General features: G+C 42.0%; 1 protein-coding gene across 2 annotated transcripts; it reads right to left on the bottom strand.

Moving 5' to 3' along the window:
• Positions 1 to 1,238: 1,238 nt before the first annotated feature.
• pms2 (PMS1 homolog 2, mismatch repair system component) lies at positions 1,239 to 11,348 on the bottom strand. Of its 2 annotated transcripts, none has more exons than XM_052478057.1 (10): positions 11,188 to 11,348; positions 10,134 to 10,221; positions 8,693 to 8,779; positions 8,478 to 8,580; positions 6,905 to 7,088; positions 4,416 to 5,953; positions 3,993 to 4,160; positions 3,804 to 3,904; positions 3,459 to 3,628; positions 1,239 to 1,673 (listed from the first exon to the last, which is right to left on the bottom strand). In XM_052478057.1, the coding sequence occupies exons 1-10, from the start codon at positions 11,218 to 11,220 to the stop codon at positions 1,530 to 1,532; spliced, it is 2,616 nt and encodes an 871-aa protein (XP_052334017.1). In that variant the 5' UTR covers positions 11,221 to 11,348; the 3' UTR covers positions 1,239 to 1,529. The 2 variants fall into 2 exon arrangements, with proteins under 2 accessions (XP_052334017.1, XP_035657194.2); XM_035801301.2 differs by lacking the exon at positions 11,188 to 11,348 and adding an exon at positions 10,414 to 11,157 and having other exon boundaries at positions 10,134 to 10,273.
• Positions 11,349 to 12,657: the final 1,309 nt, after the last annotated feature.

Raw genomic sequence — 12,657 nt, 5'->3', positions numbered from 1 at the left:
GGCAATTTATCTAAATCGATGTCGGAAACAGATTATTGGTTGAGAAATTAACATTCAATTCTCTGGCAACAGCTCTGTTGGACATTTGCCTTTTATTGTCTCCAGCACACAGTGCACATGTGTAATGATCATGCTGTTTAATACCATTTTTGATATGCCACAGCTTTCAGGTGGATGGATTATCTTGGCAAAGGAGTAATGCTCACTAACAGGGATGTAAACAATTTTATACACAATCTGAGAGAAGTACTCTTTTTGTGCATGTGGAACATTTCTGGGAATTTTTATTTCAGCCCATAAAAAACAGGACCAACACTTTACATGTTGCGTTTATATTTTTGTTCAGGATACAATGTGATATCGACACAATATGGAAATGGCATAATGAAATACCTTAAAGACATGTTCTCCCTGAAAATATGCCACACCTTCACCATGGAACTGCTTTTGATACTTATCATACTCGAGTGAGCAGATTGTTTTCATTGATCATGTAGTTAGCAGGCTGAGCAATTTATGCTTCCTTTATTATGGGAAAAACAAACAATATGGAGGCATTGTTTCATGTTCAGAGAGAGGCGAATGAGCAATGGTTTACCTTTGGACAATAATATTAGGAAGACCAGGGCTCATCACTTCTCTCAAATTGTTTGTCAGTGAATGGTGGTTGTCATTAAATGTGTCCTATCCCACTCTTCATCTACAACACAGGTGTCAAACTCATTCCACGGAGGGCAGAGTGATTGCAAGTTTCCTCCCCTCCCTTGTACTAAAAAAAACTCTCCACACCTGGTTGTCTAGAGCTTAATTGGAAACAAAAACTTGCAGACACTAATGCCACGTTCACGTTAGTCGGAACTAGGAAACTCTGAAATTTCCGACTTGCTAACTGGTTGTAGATATACACGTGCCGCAACAAATCAGCAAGTCGATTAGCATTTGAACACGGCATAGGCCCTCCATGGAATGAGTTTGACACCCCTGACAACGTGTGGTTCCAAGACAACACCAGCTTGCCAAAAGTTGACTTAATGACCGCTTGTGAGTCGTTATCTCAGGTTTTTTTCTGTTTAAACCCCTTTTGCCATTTCACTTTGTCATCCAGCTGATGCAGTTCAGTAAATATACCATGCTAAGGAGCTCAGTATGGAATCATCAGTATGTCAAGAAAGTATTAACAAAAAAACACAAATATTGTTCTATTCAAGTTGGGTTTATGTACTGAAATTGTCAGAGCATTTGTGTTTGGATTATTTTATTGAATGCGTACTTAAAATAATACAATTTGTAGAAATATAAAACAAATATGGAGGCTGAACATGAACATGCTGTGTCAAATTGGGGAAACGTGAAGATTGAAAAAAGAAAAACCTAACAGTGCTTGGTTTTACATAATGAGTTAGTCAATGTTTTGGGGGTGAAAAGCAACCTAGTGTCTATTCAGATAAGAGCAGGCCAACACTGTTTAGAGAGGTATTCAGTGTATCTGTTTGAGCTGGTCCAGCTGAGTTGAGAAACCAATGTAAACTTCAGTCTTCTGAGATGATATTCAAGTTTGCAAGGTGTCTCATAGTGGGTCTGCCATGTGGACAGTTCCAAGGCTGCTCTATGTCCCCCATATGAACCACAAGCTTCTTCATTTCACTGGTGCTCAGAGCAGTCCCGATCATCACCTTATGTGGGAGACAGAGTACATAGCATCATTGGACCAGGGCACAAATTAAAATTGTGTCGTTGGAAAACTAGCGCAAAAGTATGTTTAAAATACCAAACAAACATTTACACTTTCAATCACTGCATAACATATATTATAACTGGAGTATTTGTACTAATAATTCTTATTTAGTGGTTAAATCATATAGAACATTAAATCACAAGTCAATCACATTAATACATCACAAAAACATATACAGTTGAAGTCCGAAGTTTACATACACTTCGGTTAGAGTCATTAAAACTCGTTTTTCAACCACTCCACCAATGTCTTGTTAACAAACTATAGTTTTGGCAAGTCGGGTAGGACATCTACTTTGTGCATGACACAACTAATTTTTCTAACAATTGTTTACAAACAGATTATTTCCCTATAATTCACTGTATCACAATTCCAGTGTGTCAGAAGTTTACACTTTGTTGACAAGTTGACTGTGCCTTTAAACAGCTTGGAAAATCCCATAAAATGATGTCATGGCTTTAGAAGCTTCTGATAGGCTAATTGACATAATTTGAGTCAATTGGAGGTGTACCTGTAGATGTATTTCAAGGCCTACCTTCAAACTCACTGCCTCTTTGCTTGAAATCATGGGAAAATCAAAAGAAATCAGCCAAGACCTCAGAAAAACAATTGTAGACCTCCACAAGTCTGGTTCCTCCTTGGGAGAAATTTCCAAATGCCTGAAGGTACCACGTTCATCTGTACAAACAATAGTACGCAAGTATAAACACCATGGGACCATGCAGCCATCATACCACTCAGAAAGGAGACGCGTTCTGCTGGAGGAAACAGGTACAAAAGTATCTATATCCACATAACCTGAAAGGCCGCTCAGCAAGGAAGAAGCCACTGCTCCAAAACCGCCATAAAAAAGCCAGACTACGGTTTGCAACTGCACTTGGGGAGAAAGATTGCACTTTTTGGAGAAATGTCCTCTGGTCTGATGAAACAAAAATAGAACTGTTTGGCCATAATGACCATTGTTATGTTTGGAGGAAAAAAGGGAGGTTTGCAAGCTGAAGAACACCATCCCAACCTGGAAGCACAGGGGTGGCAGCATCATGTTGTGGGGGTGCTTTGCTGCAGGAGGGACTGGTGCACGTCACAAAATAGATGGGGAGGGAGGAAAATTTGGTGGATATATTGAAGCAACATCTCAAGACATCAGTCAGGAAGTTAAAGCTTGGTCGCAAATGGGTCTTCCAAATGGACAATGACCCCAAGCATACTTCCAAAGGTGTGGCAAAATGGCTTAAGGACAACAAAGTCAAGGTATTGGAGTGGCCATCACAAAGCCCTGACCTCAATCCCATAGAAAATTTGTGGGCAGAACTGAAAAAGCATGTGCGAACAAGGAGGCCTACAAACCTGACTCAGTTACACCAGCTCTGTCAGAAGGAAAGGGCCAAAATGTACCCAACTTATTGTGAGAAGCTTGTGGAAGGCTACCCGAAACATCGGACCCAAGTTAAACAATTTAAAGGCAATGCTACCAAATACTAATTGAGTGCATGCAAACTTCTGACCCACTGGCAATGTGATGAAAGAAATAAAAGCTTAAATAAATTATTCTCTCTACTATTATTCTGACATTTCACATTCTTAAAATAAAGTGGTGAGCCTAACTGAATTAAGACAGAGAATTTTTACTAGGATTAAATGTAATGAATTGTGAAAAACAGTGTTAAATGTATTTGGCTAAGGTGTATGTAAACATCCGACTTCAACTGTAACAGACACTTACCGACTTCCTGCAGGCCCTGGAGGCGAACATCTGCCTGACACGAGACGGCCGACACATGACCCCTGGGCTGTCACTCAACATAAAGATGAGCTCCTCGATGTCCCCCGGACCAAATGTCCAGTTCTTACTGGTTGGCAGGGACACCAGCTTCACTCGCTCCATCACCTGGGCTGGAACACAGAGCACAATGGAATTCAGAATCAGAAAACAGACAGGCGCCATACCCATGCATACTAGTTTGAAATCTACCTTTTGGAGAGTGTTATTGTAATTTCTTATGGCAAGGTATATTTTATCCCACTAAATATAGGAGTGAGTGAGCGTGTTGTTTTACATTTTTCTTACCCTCCTCATCTATGAGGAAATCAAAGCCATTCTTTCTGAAGATCTCAAGGTTCTCCATGAGAACGTTCTCGCTGACCGCTGTGAGGTGGAGATTCTGTGGACTGAGAACACCATAAAAACAAATACGTTTAACACAAAAGGAGTTAAGTTACCTATATAAAGTGGTGGTGAATGTCAGTGATTCCTTACACAATGAGTCTCTGTCCTTGCAGTGCAGTGTGTTGTTGAAGCATCTCAAAGTTGTACTTCTCGTCGGTGGCGTGCTGGTCTATCATGAAGATGTCAGAGTTGAGCTTAGTTATGATGAAGCCCAGGTTAAACTGGCCGATTATCTCCATGTCCTTAAAACTGTCTTTGCTATGGGGATTACAGATGGGAACATTTCAACAGATTTAAGTATAATAACTCGATAATAATCATATCGTTATGTTATGTCGACCCTGACGAATGCAGCGTGCACCTAAAAATTGGTTCAGAAATGCAATAGAAAAAATAAGATTAAATTGTGCCACTTTCTTTTATGGAGATAAAAGGTCAAATATAGTGGTCAGGAAAAAAATATTGTCCTTACAATTAACCAACAATAACCAAAAATATAAGTTAAATTCCCACCATATCTCTTTCTTCAGCTCATCCTCAGCACTCTGATTCTCTCCAGGGCTGATTTTGGCTCTGAAGCGTCTGTAGCGCAGCCTGTCTTCAGCCTTCTCTCTACGCTGTTCCTGAAGCCTTCTCACCCTCCCAAACAGCTCCTGTACAGAGAACTGCAGTGGCACTGTCCTCTTCTGTACACAGACTGGTGCGTCCACATTAGACCCAGAGGATCCTTCAGAACCGGCTGAATGTGTGGTCTTGTACTCTAAGGAGAACTGACCATCCTCTGGTTTGGCCTTCTTGGCGTTGGGAAAGAAGCTCATTTCCTCAGACATCTCTGAAATACGTGGTTCAATCGGCCGGTCGAAGTGCTTAGCAACTGTGCGTTCCTCGTTGAAAGGTTCATTGAGTGCCTCGCTTTTTATAATGGGCTCGTCATCTACTATCTTGTCTGGTGAGTTGAAGTCTGACCCTGTAGTAGCACAGAGACTCTCTGGGGTGGCTGTGGGGGAGCTGTGCTCCGACAGGACGCTCTCTCTGCCAGAGTCTATGTCGCTGCCCGGCGTCATTCCATACCTGAACCCCTCCAGCACAGACCTCCCCACAGGGGAACATTTCACTGCACCTCGACTGATTTTCAAAGGAGATTGTAAACTTGGCCCATGTGTGTTCTGACTCTTGTCAGAGCCTCCGAAGAAAGACTGCAGTTTCTTCTGGGTTGGACCAGTGTTAGCAGCTTTAGCAGTGCTCGACTTGGACCTACTGCCTGGGCTGTTGTGCACGGAGAAAGCAGCCTTCAATCCAGCCAAGTTGAGAGAAGACTGGGGGCTTGGTATAGCAGATTCTGAATCATCTCCAGCTTCAGGAGCCGTCTCAGATGATGGAACCTGGCATCCTTCCATATCAGATGGAGGCTCTGCTGGTCTGTAGGAATCTTGTAAAGTGTGTTTACTGGTGGTGGAGAAGGACATGTGGTTGAGGCTGATCTTGTTGACTCCAGTCTCGTACATGGCGATGAGAGAGCTCTTCATGATGGCTAGCAGGAGTTTTTCCTCCTGGAGGAAGATCTGACGCTTGTCTGGAGTGACGTTCACATCCACACACTCTGAGGCAACAGTGATGTTCAATGCAACAAACGGATACTGATGTCTGTTAAAGGTGTGATACACTTCATTCACAACCTTGGAGACCTTAGAAGGATCACACGGGCGGTTGTTGATGTAAAAGAACTGTCTGTCTGTGGCACTTCTCCCGACACCATGATCCCCTCGCGACACAAAACCGGAGATTGCGAAGAGGTCTTTGGGTAGGTCTGCATTACTCAGTCCATAATCCTCCTTGATGTTGTCTGTTGGCGAGAGCTGCTGGAATAGAAGCAGACTCTGCAACTGTTTGGGGCCAAATATGGCTCCAATGTTGTCTCTCATGCTCTGCCTGCCGCTGGTGCAGAGGACCGGGGTGCGTTTGCCCTGTCCCGTCTGGTTGGTGCAGGTGATACGAACCCCTGTTGAGACGATGCAGTAGGACTGGAGGATGTGAATCATCTTGGTGTATTCCTGCACACATACAAAGTGGGAGCACAATACTTTATGCATTCCCTAAACCAGTTCTGAAGAAAATACAAACAGTAGAATAAACCAGTCAAAGTAGTGTGTTGACATTCCTTTTAAAGGAGTGCTGTTATTTTAGTAAATTGTGTTGTGGTTGAGTAATGTACTGTCCAACCACAGCATGACACACCACTCAGTGTTGATCCAAATGAATATGACTGACTAAACTAATAACCTCCAGTATTTATGCTGCAATAGTTTGTGTCAGGGGGCTAGGGTCAGTCTGTTATATCTGGAGTATTCTCCCGTCTTATCCGGTGTGTCCTGTGTGAATTTAAGTATGCTCTCTCTTATTCTCTCTCTCTTATTCTCTCTTTCTCTCTCTCGGAGGACCTGAGCCCTAGGACCATGCCTCAGGACTACCTGGTATGATGACTCCTTGCTGTCCCCAGTCCACCTGGCCGTGTTGCTGCTTCAGTTTCAACTGTTGTGCCTGTGGCTATGGAACCCTAACCTGTTCACCGGATGTGCTACCTGTCCCAGACCTGTTTTCAACTCTCTAGAGACAGCAGGAGCGGTAGAGATACTCTGAATGATCAGCTATGAAAAGCCAACTGACATTTACTCCTGAGGTGCTGACCTATTGCACCCTCGACAACCACTGTGATTATTATTATTTGACCCTGCTGGTCATCTATAAACATTTGAACATCTTGGCCATGATCTGTTATAATCTCCACCCGGCACAGCCAGAAGAGGACTGGCCACCCCTCATAGCCTGGTTCCTCTCTAGGTTTCTTTCTAGGTTCTGGCTTTTCTAGGGAGTTTTTCCTAGCCACCATGCTTCTACAGCTGCATTGCTTTCTGTTTGAGGTTTTAGGCTGGGTTTCTGTACAGCACTTTGAGATATCAGCTGATGTAAGAAGGGCTTTATAAATAAATTTGATAATAACTGACCTTTTTGATGTTGCGTTGGAACTCCTTGTGTCGGACGGGCAGGGTGTAGAAGAGCTGCGACAGGCTGACCGTGGTGCCCTGCTGCCTGGGGTGGGGCGACTGTTGGGTCAGGTGACCGTTGTGGTCAAACACCAGCTTGGTGCCCACCTGTGCATCCTCATGACAGGTCACAACACTGAGGTCACTGAGGAGAGAAGAGAGGAGGTCAGCTGATAATACTGCAGAGGAGAGTAGGGAACTTGCATCTGACTCTTAGAGTAAGTACAACTACGTTATACTCTCCATCCATCCAGGATATACAGTGCCTTGCGAAAGTATTCGGCCCCCTTGAACTTTGCGACCTTTTGCCACATTTCAGGCTTCAAACAAAGATATAAAACTGTATTTTTTTGTGAAGAATCAACAACAAGTGGGACACAATCATGAAGTGGAACAACATTTATTGGATATTTCAAACTTTTTTAACAAATCAAAAACTGAAAAACTGGGCGTGCAAAATTATTCAGCCCCTTTACTTTCAGTGCAGCAAACTCTCTCCAGAAGTTCAGTGAGGATCTCTGAATGATCCAATGTTGACCTAAATGACTAATGATGATAAATACAATCCACCTGTGTGTAATCAAGTCTCCGTATAAATGTACCTGCACTGTGATAGTCTCAGAGGTCCGTTAAAAGTGCAGAGAGCATCATGAAGAACAAGGAACACACCAGGCAGGTCCGAGATACTGTTGTGAAGAAGTTTAAAGCCGTTTGGATACAAAAAGATTTCCCAAACTTTAAACATCCCAAGGAGCACTGTGCAAGCGATAATATTGAAATGGAAGGAGTATCAGACCACTGCAAATCTACCAAGACCTGGCCGTCCCTCTAAACTTTCAGCTCATACAAGGAGAAGACTGATCAGAGATGCAGCCATGAGGCCCATGATCACTCTGGATGAACTGCAGAGATCTACAGCTGAGGTGGGACACTCTGTCCATAGGACAACAATCAGTCGGTATATTGCACAAATCTGGCCTTTATGGAAGAGTGGCAAGAAGAAAGCCATTTCTTAAAGATATCCATAAAAAGTGTTGTTTAAAGTTTGCCACAAGCCACCTGGGAGACACACCAAACATGTGGAAGAAGGTGCCCCTGAATCCAATCGAGAATCTGTGGAAAGAACTGAAAACTGCTGTTCACAAATGCTCTCCATCCAACCTCACTGAGCTCGAGCTGTTTTGCAAGGAGGAATTGGAAAACATTTCAGTCTCTAGGATGTGCAAAACTGATAGAGACATACCCCAAGCGACTTACAGCTGTAATCGCAGCAAAAGGTGGCGCTACAAAGTATTAACTTAAGGGGGCTGAATAATTTTGCACGCCCAATTTTTCAGTTTTTGATTTGTTAAAAAAGTTTGAAATATCCAATAAATGTCGTTCCACTTCATGATTGTGTCCCACTTGTTGTTGATTCTTCACAAAAAAAATACAGTTTTATATCTTTATGTTTGAAGCCTGAAATGTGGCAAAAGTTAAAGGGGGCCGAATACTTTCGCAAGGCACTGTATAGAGAGATAGAACACATCTTTACCTGAGGGCACAAAGAGAGCTGAGGGCTTCCCCTCGGAAGCCAAATGTTTCCACGTGGATAAGGTCAGAGAAATCCTTCAGCTTCGATGTGTGGTGCTTCAAGGCTGTGGGCAGGAGGATAAAATCAAGGGCCTGAGTACAGTGTCCTACAAAAAACAGTATACTACAGTATGCAATATACAAACATACAATTGGCAGATAAATGGTGTTACTCACTTAGTCCTTCAAAATTAGCCTCTTCCACTCCTTTGCCGTTGTCAGACACTTCCACAAGCTCTGTTCCGCTGTCCTTCAATTTAATGTCTACAGATATGAGGTGGAAACAACTCTCCATATTTGGGATTTGTGCAACAACAACGCATTTCCAAAACAGAAACCATACTACATCCACAGTCCATTTACAGTACAGTATTTGCAATAGAGGTCGCCTGATTAATCGGAAATTAGGGAAGATTTTAAGTTTTCATAACAATCAGAAATCTGTATTTTTGGGAGTCGATTTGACGATTTTTAAATGTATTTTTATACCTTTATTTAACTAGGCAAGTCAGTTAAGAACACATTCTTATTTTCAATGACGGCTAAGGAACGGTGGGTTAACTTAACTGCCTTGTTAAGGGGCAGGACGACAGATTTTCACCTTGTCAGCTCGGGGGAGACAATCGTGAAACCTTACAGTTAACTTGTCCAACGCAATAACGACATGCCTCTCTTGTTGCACTCCACAAGGAGACTGCCTGTTACGCGAATGCAGTAAGCCAAGGTAAGTTGCTAGCTAGCATTAAACTTGTCTTATAAAAAACAATCAATCATAATCACTAGTTAACTACACATGGTTGATGATATTACTAGATATTATCTAGCGTGTCCTGCATTGCATATAATCTGAATGAGCATACAAGCATACAAATATCTAAGTATCTGACTGAGCGGTGGTAGGCAGAAGCAGGCGCGTCAACATTCATTCAAACAGCACTTTTGTGCGTTTTGCCAGCAGCTCTTTGTTGTGCGTCAAGCATTGCGCTGTTTATGACTTCAAGCCTATCAACTCCCGAGATGAGGCTGGTGTTACCGAAGTGAAATGGCTAGCTATTTAGCGCACGCTAATTGTCGTTGTGTTGCTGGTTCGAGCCCAGGGAGGAGCGAGAGGGTCGGAAGCTATACTGTTACACTGGCAATACTAAAAAGTGCCTATAAGAACATCCAATAGTCAAAGGTTAATGAAATACAAATGGTAGAGGGACAGTCCTATAATTCCTATAATAACTACAACCGAAAACTTCTTACCTGGGAATATTGAAGACTCATGTTAAAAGGAACCACCAGCTTTCATATGTTCTCATGTTCTTAGCAAGGAACTTCAGCTTTCTTACATAGCACATATTGCACTTTTACTTTCTTCTCCAACACTTTGTTTTTGCATCATTTAAACCAAATTGAACATGTTTCATTGTTTACTTCAGGCTAAATTGATTTTATTGATGTATTATATTAAGTTAAAATAAGTGTTCATTCGGTATTGTTGTGATTGTCATTATTACAAATAAATAAATAAAAATTGGCAGATTAATCGGTACCAGCTTTTTTGGTCAGCCAATAATCGGTATCTGCGTTGAAAAATCATAATCGGTCGACCTCTAATTTGCAAAGCACTTACCAACATTGGTGGCCCCTGCATCAATACTGTTTTCAACCAGTTCCTTGACAGCTGTAGCCAGGGTCAACACAACTTGTCCAGAGCAGATCTGATGAACAGAGTGCCTGTCAATGGCCTTGATGATTCCAGCTGGTTCAGAGCTGTTATGAAATATAATCATCATGACACAAATGGCTTTGGTACATGTATACAGGTGTTTTCATTCTACACAATTATGGTTCCTTGCAGTTGAGTGTAACATCAATGAACAAGGAAACATGTAGATGGGTACTCCTCTCACCTTGCATCCGTCATCTCGACTGTTTGAAGAAAACACCCTAGCTGGTGCACTGTCTGTCTGTATAAGGTCTATATTCTGTTTGTTGATTCTGTTTTCTCTGGTAGCACCATTTCACCAAATCAAATTCCGGTTACAACTAGATGGCTAGCGTCTGACAAACCAGCTAGCTAGCAGGCTGTCATACATGTTGTCAGCAAGTAAGAAAACTAACGTTCAGTTCACAGAATTCAGTTATCGCAACAACAAAAATCAGTAAACCGTGATTTAGAATGAAGTGGCTGCAATGAAAACAAAGGTAGACCTCTTCCTCCTCATGTTGACATCCATCTATCCGCGCGCTTGTTTTGGATTAATCACCATAGATTCTGCGCAGAGAACACGAGCAGAGCTCTTGCTCTTCCTCGTGTTCATCTTCTTCGTCGGGGTTTGTTAAACGGATCGCATCCAACTTTAATGTGCATACATTGCCACCTACTGGAGTGTGAGGCCAGTCACGGCCTACATTACATAAAATTTACATTTACATTTACATTTAAGTCATTTAGCAGACGCTCTTGTCCAGAGCGACTTACAAATTGGTTCTGCGCCACTCGGGAGACCCCGCAAATAGATTTTAACAAACAATTAGTCCCCCCCAAAATGCGGCCCTCCGTTGAATTTCAAAATCCCGCTGTGGAGCTCGAGCCAAAAAGTTTGCCCACCCCTGCGCTAGTGCCTACATTATATTCAACCCTCTTAGACAGTTTGTGTGCCTGTGTTATGACGTTCTCTTACTGTTAGTTGTTGGTGCGCAATGCGCATTAACATGTATCTCGGTTTCGCAGGGTCCAAGCAGGGTCATGGCTAGAAAGGATTTAAATTTGGTCAAATCAACGTCAAAAGTTGTTTGACAAAAGCAGTATCCCGTCTTTCCAAGACCATCCAGCGGGCCAATCCCTTGCTGTCTGCCAGAACCATTAAATTATGTTTTGCATAGGGTAAACCAAAGCCATATAATTTTGACTAAATATATGACTCTGGGGTGAACTATTGAACAAGTCAGTACTTGTAGTTTTCTTTTGAGCCCATCTCTAAAATGTGTATTTTTTTCTGATTAATAATATTTTTAAAAACATGTATGTCACCAATAAAGATTTGTAACATTTCATCATCATCCTTGCCAGGATCATGGACGAAATGAGATGCTGCTGGGAATGTCTGACTTGTAGCGCAAAATAATAAAACGAACAAGACCGCGTTAATGGATTACATGAATGGATAGGGTTACGGTTTAAAAGTGAAACAATCTCATCAATATATGATGATACAAATGAAGTCAGAATTGATTAATAATTCTCCTCACAGTGGACGTGAATTGATTAAACTGAACGTAATGTTCAGCTCATGCTTTTTTTAAGACACCCACCCTCTATTTCCTGTGTGTGTTGTTCAAAATGGATGACACTTGAAGGTATGGGACTCTTCTGGCGAGCTTTTGTAAATATTATTTGATAATAACATCTACCTAAAGTAGTTACCGTTCATGCGAAATGGAAAATATTAAAGCCAAAGTATTCTTACAGTTGGACATTGATTTATGCCAGTTAAATGGCCGACGTCAAATATGTTTAGCTCTCTAAACGGGCTCAGAGAGGAAAGTTCGAGTAGCAGCAGCATGATCAACCCCTTGATTCGCCGAAATCTAACGACCAGACATGAGGGGAGTGTGTTTTATTTGACCAACAGTGAAGATAGATACCTGAAATTGTTTCTACAAATATGGCTGTGCTGACTAGCCTCAATCTAACCAGCTAGCCAGAATTGAGAGAAGGTATGTAATGGTACTGTGGGCGGAGTCATCCTGCTGTCAGCCAACCTAACTACTGAATGTACCTGCAATAGGGTACAGTTGCGACGTCATCTCTCAGAGCAGTCATCCCTCAAGGGTCTCTATGCTGCCATCTACTGAAATGTTATCTTTCAATGCATTGCATCTCTCAGAAAAAGTGGGATATCGAAAAGAGTGGGCGTTTCGAAAGGGACCATATAAAGGAGAAGTGGGGATTTTGAAAGGAGTCAACACTAGAAGCGCTGGAATTCCATAAATACTAGAACCGCCATGACTTGATATTTCTATTATTATTTCAAATATTTAATAAAATACACTGTAAAATGAATGCTTCTTATAAGGTAGCTAACGTTAGCTACCATTTACGAAAAACGTAAAGTTACGTACATGGCAACGGGTAGGTAAAGTTCAAAGAC

This window comes from Oncorhynchus keta, chromosome 24 (genome assembly GCF_023373465.1).
Source record: "Oncorhynchus keta strain PuntledgeMale-10-30-2019 chromosome 24, Oket_V2, whole genome shotgun sequence".
Classification (NCBI taxonomy): domain Eukaryota; kingdom Metazoa; phylum Chordata; class Actinopteri; order Salmoniformes; family Salmonidae; genus Oncorhynchus; species Oncorhynchus keta.
This window is presented reverse-complemented; position numbering and strand designations above follow the sequence as displayed.

Bases quoted from the DNA above. Each gene is read 5' to 3' on its own strand.
- pms2 (XM_035801301.2), bottom strand. The intron at 8,780-10,133 runs GTAAGTGCTTTG...TCATATCTGTAG, and splicing joins TGCAGGGGCCACCAATGTTG to ACATTAAATTGAAGGACAGC. The intron at 3,905-3,992 runs GTAAGGAATCAC...TGGTGTTCTCAG, and splicing joins CAAGGACAGAGACTCATTGT to TCCACAGAATCTCCACCTCA.